General features: G+C 40.0%; 1 protein-coding gene across 3 annotated transcripts in view; it reads left to right on the top strand.

Annotated features, from left to right (window-relative positions):
- Nucleotides 1-7,865, top strand: part of HECW1 (HECT, C2 and WW domain containing E3 ubiquitin protein ligase 1) — a 300,542-nt gene extending 292,677 nt beyond the window's left edge. For all 3 annotated transcript variants that reach the window (XM_050891206.1, XM_050891205.1, XM_050891207.1), the window contains exon 28: nucleotides 7,239-7,865. In XM_050891206.1, coding sequence (XP_050747163.1) covers nucleotides 7,239-7,350 — 112 coding nt within the window. In that variant the 3' untranslated portion in view covers nucleotides 7,351-7,865. The remainder of the gene's footprint in view (nucleotides 1-7,238) is intronic.
- Nucleotides 7,866-14,118: the final 6,253 nt, after the last annotated feature.

Below are 14,118 nucleotides of genomic sequence, written 5' to 3'. Positions count from 1 at the left end.
GTGAGTCACCTTTTCTTGAATGTCCTTACAGTTGCCTGAGGCTCTGCCCCAGTGAGATTACAGAGCTTTTTTCATGGGGTTGCATCTCAGCGTCTCTGCTGCGTGACCCTTTTACATAACATTTGCCCTCCAAAGGATGCTTTCTTCCTGCTCTTATCATTTGCTTTCAGCTGCAGTCCAAAGGAGGCTACTTTCACGGCACAGAGCAAAAATCTCTTCTCACAGACCTTGCAAATATATTCAGACAATCAATTAACAATGGGTCTGGTCCAGTTTTCTAGTTACTTGCCATCCATGTTGTTTACCCAGAAGCGTACTAGAAGATGTGGACTTGAGCAGACCTCCAGAGTCCTCTGGAGAGGGAAAGTCCAAATATGGTCACCCTTTTAATCCAAGCCTGCTTAAGCCCATGTTTATGGAGTGGGGAGGTGCAGGAGCTGGACCAGGGCACTATATCAGCAGACATTCAGAGCTGACATCTTATGTGGACTCCCTCTAAAGTCAGGAAAAGGAAAGTAAGTGTTTTTAAGGCACAATTCATCTCACCTGGACACAGATTTTTAAAATAGCTCAGTTGAATCACACCCGGTACATTCTGATTTATGTCCATTGACTATAAAGACTTTACAGAGACTATATGGAGAACTGGAGCCTACATGAAAGCTAGATGTAGGCACAGAGATTTAAAAACAGATGAAAACATGTAAGGTCAATGAGATGACTCATGCCCTCTGAGCTTCAGCCAGCAATGTGGAAAGAAAGCCTGAGAGCTTCAGTTTGCTATGCGTAGGCCAGATCCTCCTTTTGCAGCATATAGTCTGGTTCTATGTAAGGGTTTCAGAGCTTACCAAGGGCATTCCTGCCTGTAAACAGGCAGCAACTGGAAGTCACAAAGTTGTGCAGCGTTTCTGCAGAGCTCTCTTTGCACTCCTTCTGGGATGGAAAGGGGCGAGATGGGAGGGTGGACCTTGGCGCGTGCACAGAAAATGCCCTGGGCTGACCCATCAAGTTCTGAAAAGGTAATTGGCCTCTTTCTGCTCTGCTTAACTTTCTTTGTGAACCTAGGCATTACTTATGACCTAGATTCAATTAGCCCCGAGATATTCACATTAACAACTTTATGTTTGTCTGCTGATCACCGAACTTGTTGCTCTCCCTGAAAGAGGCCTCTTTTCCAGGTGAAAGTTGTTAGCACCTTTTAGAAGTCTTAGAGCTCTGCATTCATTTTAGCCAGGGGAAAGAGGAACAACATTTGCTCATGGGGAATAAACACAGCTTGATCACTGTGAATTATTACCTGCATTTCTATAAAATTATGGGGTGCTGCCAAGTATACACAGTGTTAAGAAATACATAAAACACACAGGCTAAACCTGGAGACTCCCTAAATCCTTAGTTAAGCAACTAAATAAATGTTATTTTAAACTTTTTTTAAATGCCTGATTATGGATTGCGTGTGTTTATTTAGATTTACCTATGTATTTACTTAGACTTAGAGGCTAAAAAAAAGTCATATGTCATATCCTGTAGGCCTTTTCGCCCCTGTGATATGATATGAGTGTAACTAGCTTTAGCTGTTTAAAATAAACCACAACAAATTCCCTTCTCCCTCTAACAATTCCTACAGTTTCACAGTGAGAGTTACCCTTGCTCCATGTTTTCAGAGTCCTAGGAAAAAAAACCAGCTTTCTAGCAATCATCAGATTTAGTTGTTTATGTGCTTAGGTATGGATTGCACCTCTTAATTACTGGCCTTAGTTCTTAGGCCCTGACCCAATAAATGCGATGCTGTGAGAGGTGTTATGGAAGCTTGCATAAAGCTGATGCATTTGGCTTTCCTGACATCCAGGTAGATGGTGTGTCACTGGGAATAGGTTAGTCTGGCCTTTGGGTTTTCAGCTGCTTTACAAAGTATCGAGATAACTTTTAGCTCTATCAGGAGAGTCCAGGACTCCTTCTGTATTCTCTCACTCTTGCTCCAGATGGCTGAACTAGTTAGGCGACTCTCCCTTACACCTTGTCCTTACACTTTTGCAATGGAGCATGCAACTGCCATTTGCTTATAGTGAACAAAGCACTATACCTAAACCAGCCATGCTTTTGCACTTGAAACAGCAATGTGGCACTCCCAGAAAAGAGGCATGGTGTAAATTTCTAAAATGCAACACTTTTTGAAGAATAACCACTAATACATAATGCCTAGAGTGCTTCTTGAAAGCACTGAGGATAAGCAAGACTTTTTCAGGAAGGTTGAGAATCTGGTAACTTCATTCTAAATTGGTGGACTGGTTCATCAGTACCAGTTCCCCTACATGAACAGGATAATGGTGGTGTAATATGTTCATCTAAGACAAATAAGAGTTAGATTACACCAGTGATTTATTTCTGGAGTATGCATGTGTACCAGACACATTATTCCTATCTATATTTGCTCTGAGACCACACATGTTAGGAAGTCAAAGTACTATACAGCTCAGAGACGCTGCTCTAATCCCAGATCTCTAGCAATGACCCTAAAGCAGATTCCAAAGAGACTGCCAGATTTACAGATCTGTCAGTGTAAATCTGCAGCATGGTTTCTTCCAAACTGATGTAGCTTGTCATATGAAATAACAAGTTCAACCACTTGTTCATCAAGGTTGAGTTTTACTCTCCCTATCTAATATGCAAAGCTTTCTCCCAAAATAAAGGAGTTCCATATTTTGCTTGTTGTAACTGATTGCCTGAGTAGGTATAGATGGAGAATTCTTCCAGCTATAGCGTCTTCTGAAGCAGGAAGCCTCTCTTCACCTTTCATGAGTCATGCAGATATTTAACACAGAATCATTTTTCGCAGTAGTTCCACAAGAACTTATTCTTTATTCCTCACCAAACATTAATGGACACTGGCTTTCTAGCTGGAATAACATAGCTTCATCTGATATTGTGGCAGCAGAACTCCTGGCCCAAAACAAACCTGTGCGAAGAACTAGCAGTGTTTTCTACTATAGCTATAGGAGGTAACAGTTCCCTTTTCTTAAATCCTCAGCCACAAAAGTGTTCAGTGCCTACAAATGCCACTGCCCCGTCTTCTGGTTGCACTCCTGACCTGGCCAAAACTCCTGTCAGCTCCAAGGTTATTTCTGTTTGAGTATCAATTAAGAAAGAACCTCAGCAGTGATTCAAATAATCACATTTGAAGCAATGAGGTCACTTTCCCCAACAGTGCTGAGCTGCAACTACCCTTTCATCAAAAGAGATTTTCATTCAGCAGAGTAATATTAGTGATTACCACCATACTGTCTGTGGGTTATGTATGATAAAGATTACCAGTGCTAGTAAATATCTGATCTTTTGTGAGAGAATTCTGTCCCTCTCTCTGAGATGATCAAGTATTTAATCACCCTAGAATCCCATATAGCAATTAAAAAAAGATTGTGTGTGACTACAAAGAACTTTGTTCTCATCATTTCCTTCTTTCCCAGTGGACTGAGTGTGTGTGCTTTGCTGTCTTTTATCATTCCTTACCTCCCATTCTTCTTCTCTTTCCTCTTTTCTCACATACAACAGAAATATCATCTACAAATCTACATTCATCTATTAAGCAGTGGTTCCCAGACAGCATATAAGTGTTCCTTCTTACAGACAAAAGGAACAAAAGTTGATACCTGTGGGTCCTGAGGCTGATCAAAGAAAGGTTTGTGGGTTCATCAAAAGAAAGCAAGGTGAAAAGGAGAAATGCCCAGTTTCTGCCTGACAGGCATGGTTATGTTAGAATGCAAGTCTTATTTTAGTTGATAGGTTCAAGCTATAAATAAGATAGGAGGGGGTTCTGTGCACACTTTACTGCCTTTGAACTCTCATTGTTACGGGGATTAAAGGAAGTGACAAAGAAAAGAAGAATGCAAAAATCTTAAAAGCTTATACTCATAATTTTTAGAGAGAATTCTTGAAAGAAAAGAAATAGCACAGCACTGTGAACAGTGAGCAAGATTAAAGGTTCAGACCCACCAAAACTGCTTTGAGCAATAAAGACAGACTGCCAGGAAGAATGAAATTTTAAGTGGTCCATTTACTGCTTTACTTACTGGAGGATGAGGGGGCACATGAGGGTCAGAGTTGGTTTACATGACTTTGTCTTGCATTTTCTTCTAGAGAAGCCAGAATCCTTTCCATAAAAGCTCTTACCAATCTAATTCTTATTCCAGACCTCTCACTCCCTGAACACCCTCTCAAATGTCAGCAGGCTTATGTGGTAGGAGGCTTAATCAAGGGAAGAAAGACTTTTCTCATTGCTATGACTGTTTCTTGCACTGCTGATTTAATGTTTTCACCCCAATATGTGCAGCAAGTGTCCCCTGGATTATGCTTACTGTAGTCACTCTCACTGGGATCAGTAGTAGGAGGTCAACACTGTTCAGGAGGAATTTACCCCTTTGGAGGACAAGGCACAGAGTTAGGCAACCGTGGACGTTATGGAAAATATCCTTGCCTCTTAATTGTCCTGTGTACTGCAGTATCACACAGCATATGATATAACAGACTAGAGGCTGAGCAATTTGTCTTTAGTCCAATTTGGAAAATAAAGGTTTCAGCTTTCAGTTGCAAGAGGCAAAGGCGCTATGCACAGCAATACTGAGGAGAAAGGGAACACTGAATGAGAAGGAGTCCCAATCAACTCTCTCTTATTTCAGGTGAGGCAAAATATGTTTGTTCAGTTACACAAGTAGACACCAAGTCTGACCTTTGCAGCAAAGAACCAATTAGGCCCATTGCTGAATGTATACCAGACAATTCTGCATATAATTATCTTGTAAGATTGAGTGGGCTTCACTGGCATCATCGGAGTTGCAGTAGATCCACATTAGTTTCACAGGCCAGGATTTGAACTCAGGTTTTGCCCTCAGCAATATATTGTGTTTTGCACCTTAAGTAGATAGAAGTGTAAACCTAACCTGCATAGTACTCCTGAAAATTAGTTTTCATTTTTGATTTGATGACGTTTTTTGGAGTGAAAGGATTTTTTTCTGTAAAGTTGTTGAACTGGAGAACACAAGAGTGTTGCTTGGCAAAATGCTTCAGCGTTTCTTGACATGTTAATTTTTTCTTCCTTCTAGAAGAGCCCACTTCTGTAAACCTCATAATAGGAAAAGGAATTGATCTTTTTTGAGTTTGACTAGGTCAAGGATGACTAAAACTCAACAGCATTGCAAGGTTATTTCATAACCAGAATGAAATGAGATGGATAATGATCAGTCTAGATGAATGTCTGCAAGAAAGTAAACCCCAGAGTCAGTGGCTGTGGATATGTCTGCACCGCACAATAGGATGCATGACAGCAATGTCTGAGGTGCTATGGTCTCATATGGTTAAATGTGCCATGGTTAAGTACCATACAGAGATATTACTTTAGGTTCAGCAAAGTTATATTAGCAGAATATAATACCTGAGCCACCATGACTCTGCTGCTTCCAGTTCTGGAGCCAGGCAGCTGAGCTCCTCAAGACCGGCTGTCTCTGAATGGTGCTGTCTTGCCTATGATAAACACGTTCTGAATGGACTACAGGAATCCTTCAGTTAATTAACTCCCAGTGGTTGATACGTATTGGCAGTGGATTGTAGAAACAACTTACGCTGCCAAAGATTGCTGAGATAAACAATAAACAGTGCGGGGCTACTCATGGATAATACACATGAGCTGCCACGTTTAATTTCAAGAGACATATTAAATAATGGCTTTATTAATGTTCCTTTTTCACTAACTCATGTGTTCCCAGCTCATTTCCGCAAATTCTGTGTTTATTGTACACTCTGAGAGTGACCAGCTAACAAATCTTCATTCAGAAGACGAAAAAGGATGGTAAAAGCTCTCCTAATTGAAATTCTGTGATGCAGTGAAGATTACGTGCCTCTGGCTATTTCAGTTGCCTGATTGCTTTTAATGATTCACCATTGGTGCTTGATAAAACTCTCCGTCTGAATCTGCAAGTCTCAGGCCAGCCCATCTACCAGTATCATGTTTTTCTCACTTTGTGGGTGGCCTAAGAGATGACTAGCACAGTTTCAAATAGTTTCTCCAAGATAGCTCTTCTGCTTCAGTTTTGAAGAAATAACATTGAATTAAAGTACAAGATAGAAAAGCTAAAAGTAAAACAACTTCACGGCTTCTAAAAATACTAGGGGCCAGAAGCTTAGACATTGTTAGCCATTGAGGCTACATTTCCTTCTGTAGGGTTTTGTCAATTCACATTTATCAGAGGGAGCAAGAGGAAACAGAATTATTTCTAGCATCATGTAAAACTCCAAGCTGACTGAAAAAAATGGAAACATTTTAATGAAAATGTGCCCCCCTGTTTGTTGAATGAGCTCTACAGTTTTTCTGTCAGTTGAAATGGATGAACTGTTGGGGCAGGGACTGTTTCTTTGCTCCATGTTTGTATAGCACCTCACAGTGAAGTGCAGTCTGCATCTGGGTCTAATTGCTGCTACCAGAAAAGCTGCAACAAGGTGGAGGCATGCATGGAACCCATTCCACGGCTTCTTTTGAAGGTGCTGCCAACTGGGGGTAAATATAATGATAGAAGTGGGAGAAGAGAGGGTCATCAAGTTGGCAGCTTGCTCTGCACAAAATATTTTGCTTTTGCCTTGGCTACTACAAATAAATAACATTTAAAGGCCAGACTTGCAGCAGATGGCCAACAGCTGACTTACAGGAACATTTTCAGCAACCTTCCTTCTTCAGTTAGCAGATGCCTGATGGTCTTTTACCAGTCAGCCCTCCCTCACTATAAATGTATGCTGAGCCCATTCTGTCAGTATAGTTCATCACATTATGCTTGTCCACTGGTGCAAAACCTACTAGCTGCTCATGTTGGATGTACAGCTGAGTTGCATTTTTTTTGGAAAAACTCAAAGCAACCAAAATTATAGTAGTGGAGTTTTCTCTCTATCAGGGCCTAGACCCCCGCTCCTCAGTGACCTCCAGCATTCTTCTCCATGAAGATCCCTGCAACATCTAATGCAGGGATAGCAGAGAATGATGTTATGTTGATACTTGTGTCTTCTATTTGAAATATTCATGTGTATGTGCACATACATTTCAGTACCTCAGATTTTGGTGGAATTTAAGAGTTTTACTTTAATAGCTCGAATTTCTTTTTACCTCTTGAGTGAACTTGAACGTGTTGAGTCTCAGTAGGAACTTGTTTTCTCAAGTTATTTAGATTAAACTTAACATGTAGCGTATTTTCCTTTTGCAGGGCACACACATGTTTCAACCGTTTGGATCTTCCACCTTATCCCTCATATTCTATGCTGTATGAAAAGCTGCTGACAGCTGTTGAAGAAACAAGCACCTTTGGACTTGAATGAGGGGGTTCAGGCACTTCTGGTGTTTTTCTGGCTGATGATGTCACCTTTCCTGTCCACCATCATTTGATCTTGGTTTCCCATGTTTTTATTTTTGAAAACAAAACAAACAAAAAAAAATCAAGATTAACAAAAGCTGTGCATGAAGAACTGCCGCCCTCTAAGATCTAACCTTCATGCTTTCATCCTGTTTCCAATGGACTGCTAGTCTGTATGCAATAGAAAAACAACTGTCTCAAGGTTTCTGTATCTCTCTACATACCTCCATTAATAACAATGAAAATACAAATGCAAGTTACACTACACTTGACCAAATGTTAATAAATGTTTACTTCCACCTACGTTGATTAAAAAATAAAAAAACCTCATCAAGTATTCCAAGCTTTTATATGCCCACATCTTCTAAATCTTCTAATTCAGAGCCCATCTTACTTCTTAACCGTTGAATCCAGTACTAGGAGCTGGTCAAATATATCTTCAGCCATCCTTGTTTTCCCCGTATGTATTGTCCATCTGAGAGACACCTATGAGCAAAAGTGAAATTTTTGTATACGAACTCATGATCCACATCAGTTGCATCAGCTGGAACTGGCCCAGATACATGGTGCAGATAAGACCTTCAAAAACTAAAAAACCAACCTGTAATGCAATGCAAAGCATAACAGCGATCGTTATGATTGTTACTTGCCAGTACTGGAGAGAACTTGCACTTCAGAGATATTGGGAGGGGCATCTCCATTGTAATGTTTACCACACAAGAAGCACAAGGTTGTGCACACTCAAGAAGGATGTTTTATTATGTAGCATAAAGGACAAGGCTCCCTTACCTTAGTATTGTATATGACAAGGAAAAGGGGAAATAAGAAGAATGTTCTACTCTTATGAATACCCTTGGGTTCTGTTTACCAGATCTTTGTTTTCTGATGTTTAAAATGCTCCTTTCCAAATGAGAAGTCTAGACAATCCCATCCCCTGTGTCAGAAGCCATTTATTTTCTGTCAGGCTGGGCTAATCTATGGTTCCTGGCAGCGGTTTTCGATTCTGTCATTTTTCTTTTCTTGTTCAGTGGAAATCTCTATAACCTCAAGAGTGGTTGTAGACAGAAGGTTTTAGTCTAGGGTCTATTAAATGAGAAGCTGCAGTGAATGAGGGTGCTTATGGGGGACGAAGGGGACTGTAACTCTCTTTGGGTTAAGACTTTGTTGCACTTCCTCTCAGAGTAAGCCCAAAGGCCCTCCAGTCATGTTAGGTACTACTAAACTAAAGATCTAGCTCTTGTTACTGCAGACATAACCCTCTTCAGTTTGGTATACTTTGCATTCCAACTCTGAAGCCAGGGAACGAAAGGAAAACAGCAGTAGGCTTGTCTTCGGATGGATTTTGCTGAGGCTGTTACAATCAACCTCACTGCTCTGATTGCGTTCTATTTGTTAATCTTTGCTGCCCCTGTTTTCCAAGACTAATCTCAGATTGAAAGTGTTTGTCTTAACTGGGAAAAGGAAATACAAAGTATCTTCTGACACTAAATATGTTAAAGGATGCACGAAATAGGAAGTGAAAGACTTGCGAAGGGTGAGTGAAGGTAAGTGAGGAGGTAACATCATAGAGTCCAGCCACTCACATGAAATCCCACATCCCCTTGGGGACTTGTTACTGGTAGTTTTTTGTTAGCTATGCTTCAGAAAACTGTAAAATCAGGAGACCAGTTCAATGTCTGACACATCTAATTCCTATAAGTTTTCTCTCCAGGGAGATGAATTGGACCCTGCTTTCTCTCATATTTTTATGGTGGCTACACAGAAACTCATCGCACTTGAAAAACTGCATTCTGAGAGTTTTAGATCCTTCTCCTGCTTTGATTCTTAGGTCAATAGGTATTTGAAAGGTGATGGACCCAAAAACATGTTTCTAAGCAGAAATAGTAGCTTTTGTTAATGATATATAAAATATTTGGGATATTTAAATTGCCCCATTCATTCAATTTCTATGACATTTCAGCTACTTTTATACTAATTTACTGTATGGCTTTTACTGCTAATCTATTTTATAGTACGTTATTATTCTTATTGAGTACTCGTATTACAGTTGCATATGGAGGCTGCAGCTACAGGCCAGCTTCATTGTACCAGACACCGAAAATGATGCTTATTATTTCCACAGATGAACTCTCAGGCATCTATTCCACATGACCAGCCTCACTGCACAGTAGAGATGGAAATCTTAACTTTTTTCTGAGAGCATTTGTCATGTGCACTTGAATTACATCAGAGCGAGTCACACCAGGAGAGACTGAACAACGAAATCTTCCAATGCATGTAATTTCTGCCTCTTCACCACTGGGCCCCAAAATCCAGTGATTCCTGTATGGTTCTTGTTTTATTCCTGGTGATGTTATAAAGTTACCTGCACTATGTCAAATGTTGGATGACCTCCAACAATAGAAGAAAAGAAAGAGAAGTATCCAACTGTTTGGTCCATGTTTGGCCAAGGAAAATAGTGCATCAAGAGCTGTCTCATTAACATAGTAAAAAGGTTAAAAAAAAATCCAATCTTTACAATACTGTATAGTTAAATTTTTTTAAGTATTTAAAAACTATATTTTATTAAGAAAAGTGAAACTATTTTTTGTAGCACAATAAAAGATGTTTGTATTTCAGAGACAGCATCAAACCCCACTGATTGAAACAAAGAAGGCTTTCTCCTGAAATTCTTCTTCACGACATGTTCTGGCACTTGCCACACACTAAGCTAGATTAGGTGTTATGCATCTCCATGTTTGGCAGATGCCATGTCAAGCACCTTGTGGGTTCCTGCTCTGGGAAACATACAGCATAGCCAGCTACTTCCCATCAGAATCCTTGGTCCAAGCTGTCTTTCAAGCACACAGCCTAGTATTTTTTAAAGGTTGCTTTCTTAGGTGACTGTGATGACATCAAAGTAACAAGGTCATGCAGATTTCCTTGCAAGTTTTTTTGGATCTAAAGCCAGGAATAGAGGAAGACAGTTGACTATTTTCATAAAACAAAGAGAAAGAAAATTCTATACTCTGCTTTTCTTGCATTCTACCATTCCAGTCGTATCCCTCTCTCTTCCCAAATGCCCTACCCCAATAGGTTTTCAAACACTGACATCACCTCTAGGATATCCAGATCGACACTTCACAGTGCATTTCTCCACTCATTGCATCATACTATGGGCTGAATCCGGTCCCAGTCTGGAGTGAAGGGGAAGCCATGCATCTAAGTAGCACTGTAATGTTAGAGTATGTGAGGCAGTGAATGGTGCTAACAGGAGAGAGGGAGGACCCATCTCCCTTGCCCTGTTATTTAACCTGCCCATTATGCAATTAATTGACTTTGTTGTTGTTATGCATATGCAAGGCATATACCCTTCCTTGTTCACCTTTTGATTCAAATGCTGTTACTCACTCATATAGTCATGTGTGCTCTCCCCAGGTCTGCATTTTCATTTGTAAAACACTGACAATTACAGAATTTCTGGTTTCATTGTTTTCCCACAGGAAAGACTAAAAGATATTCCATAGGGCAGATTTACAGTGAAATAATCTGTTTAGCTCTTTCACCTCAGTTCCCTTTAAACATGGTGGCTAAATTAAGATACAACATCAACATCAATAGATTTTAAAATGCAAGTGGAAAATGGAATAGGCAATCTGACAGCTTTTGTGAATTGCAGTTTTCCATAGGAGCAATGAATATTGGTAATTTGTACGTTTGGTTTCAGAGGGCCCATATCTTTCTCAAAGTGATTGTTCTGATGGTGTTAATGGTAGAGGGAGGGAAAGGGATATTTCTGTTTATGAAATCCTGTTGCCATACTAGCACTAAACTAAAGATATGAGAAAGAAAATAGGTATTTTAAATCATCAGTAGGTCTTCCACCTTGAAGTAGTCTCACCGACTGCTCAACCACATAAGCTATGCAGGATTTGATCCAGTACAAACAACCGTACCTTATTGATAATTGCATCAGGTCTAAACCTTACAAATGCTGTCACTTCAGTCTGCAGTACGTCACATGCGCGTTCAGTTTCAATCACGTGGCTGTGCACACTCAGAACTTGACTTATGTTCTAGGGAGATCCGTGGCTATCACAAGGCAAGAAGTGAGTGGTCCAAACTACATCTAACATCTAATGGAGGAATCATGAGTTTTGTACAGGTCTGATGCAGAGGACTTTTTTCACCCAGTTTGCTCAAGGGCCCGTGAACTTTTTCAATGAACTGTAGCTAAGGTTTGAGTTCGTAGTCTAGTCTGAGAGACAGCCTGTGGCGGGGGGGGGGGGTGTTGTTTGTTGGATTTGTGTTTTGTTGTTCTAGTTTCACTGTAACAAATAGTTGACATACCTCTAGCTGAAAACAGTAGGATACTGAATTTGGACATGAAAATCAAATAAGAAATAAGCTAAAATATATACGCACAGAGGACGAGTTAAACTCATCCTTCGCTATTAATCCTGTGACAGTCTATGGAATTTCAGAAGGACAAATTTGACTGGAGATTTCTGTTGAAATAATAATTATTTGCCCTGCCTCCATAGTAATATTAATAGGGCTTCCCAGTCAAGATTAAACACTTTCAGTCAAATGCAGACCTACAGATCTTTCTACAACAAATGCGGTGCTTTTTTATTATTATTCTTGCTGTACCTCAGTGTTCATTAGTAAAAGAAAAAAATGACTGCAATATACTAAATCTGGGATAGGTTTTCCAGTTATCACAAGGTCCAAAAGATTGGATTGTTACTTTCTCTCTAGTGAGTCATGTAGTTCCTTTGTTCTAGTAGAAAAACAGATGCCTGTAGGTAGTAGATACTAGGTATAGTAAATATTGTACCATTAGCCAAATTCCCTGCAGCTTCCGATTTATGTAACAGAAATGTCTGTTATGGTTTTTGTTAAAGACTACATAAAGTCAATGGCAGGAAAGGTCCTCATTATTGGACTGATTTTGCTTATATTGACAGAAAAATGTCACATGATACTCAGGCTGTGCTTTCTATTCAACCATATCACTATAGAGGAATGTCAATAAAATCACTTTGTTATGGCATTGTGTGGACTGTCTATTACAAATAACTTATTTCACAGAGGATGTATTTTACTAGAGTGGATGGAAACTGGCACTAGTGAAAGTCCACTGATTTTAAGGAATTGCTCTTCCAGGATCTTTTCCTTTCTGACCATTGCATTCAGGCCCTTCTACTGCTATTGTTCAATTTCTCAGGGTACATGTCTAAAACCTGAGGTTCTCCACATAAGTATGAATAACCAAAGCCCCCATCCTCTCCTAGACTACCCTAAGACCAGCCCTGCCTTGAAAGCACGTGAGCTTATTCCTTGCTATAGAAAATGTCTGGACAAAGAGAGGGACAAGAAAGATGTATATACTACTTACGCATACCTCGCTTCTAGGTATAATTACTGCATTATAGGTATGAAATGCAAGTGCAAAAATGATTTCTTAATAGCATATACTGGGTCTGCATTAAGTGTTGGCAGCAAATAAATAGCAAGATGCTCTGGCATTCTTAGTATGTCACACCCTTTTCTCTACTGCTCGTCACTGTAATATCTCAGGCATGTTTCATTAGCAAATTCCAGGATAGATTAACACGCCTCAGATACACAGTCAGCAGACACCTTGCTGACCATACCTGTTTTCTTACATAAATGGCACCTCATGAGGGATCATGGTACAATATGAAGGATGGGAAAGCTTAAATATGAGGAGCAGTTTTTATAAGGAACAATATAAACCCATGGAAGACACTCCGACAGAAATGGTAAGCATATCTTGCACAAGACAAATCAGTAGCAAATGTGAAACTATGTGACTGTGTGACAACTCTTAAGAGACCTTCTGCAGTCGGCACTGCATTTCATCATGTGTGGGGGAGCACAGGTCCACAAGCCCGAGGCCAGCACTGGCTCTCCTGCGGCAGGGACGGTGGTGGTGGCAGCAAGAGTAGCGCCCACCCATGCACGTGCTCAAGAAATCCGGGTCTCACAGCACAGCCTTTATTCAAAACTTGTTTGTGTGATTGTCCTTGTGTATGAGGAGGAAGTCGGGGGAGAGGGCATTTGTGATACTGAGCTACATTTCTCTAAATTTTTCACATATAAAGGAAGGAAAAATCAATATTTACTAAAAAGCAGTGAGATGAGCTGCTGATCATTAGGGTACATCAGAGGTGTCAGTTTCTGCAGCAGTGATCTGTTTATGTGGCTGGAACTGTGCCTTTTACCAGAACCCATTCCATGATATATGTTGCTGAATTTCTGTTAAAATATAGTGGCCGTCCGCCTGAAGCCTCCATATGTACATCAGATGTCTTTCCTGGCATGCTAACAAAACTCCATAATCCTATAGGATATTACAAATCAATAATAATCCCTTCCCACCCTGTGGTAGTAAAGTCATAGTTTTTTGCTACAATGGACAATAAATCCACTTGTGGCCTGACGCTCATTCTTGTATAAGAGACCAGACTGGACAATAGCCGTCATTTCTGGAGAACAATGGAGAATGAAGCCACAAAGGATCCGCTGTGTCTCATCTAATCATAAATCCGCCTTGAGCTGCAAAGCCACACTCTTTTATTATTTTTTAATTTAATTCTGATAACCTTCAAAATCAGTTTTGCCTGAAAATACCTTTCTTGGATATATCAAAATGAAGAGTGTGTGGCTTTGTTTGTTTAGTTCCTACCCTCTTGGAATTAAGTTTTGAAGAAAAAAAAAGATACAT

This window comes from Gymnogyps californianus, chromosome 2, assembly GCF_018139145.2.
Source record: "Gymnogyps californianus isolate 813 chromosome 2, ASM1813914v2, whole genome shotgun sequence".
NCBI lineage: Eukaryota > Metazoa > Chordata > Aves > Accipitriformes > Cathartidae > Gymnogyps > Gymnogyps californianus.
This window is presented reverse-complemented; position numbering and strand designations above follow the sequence as displayed.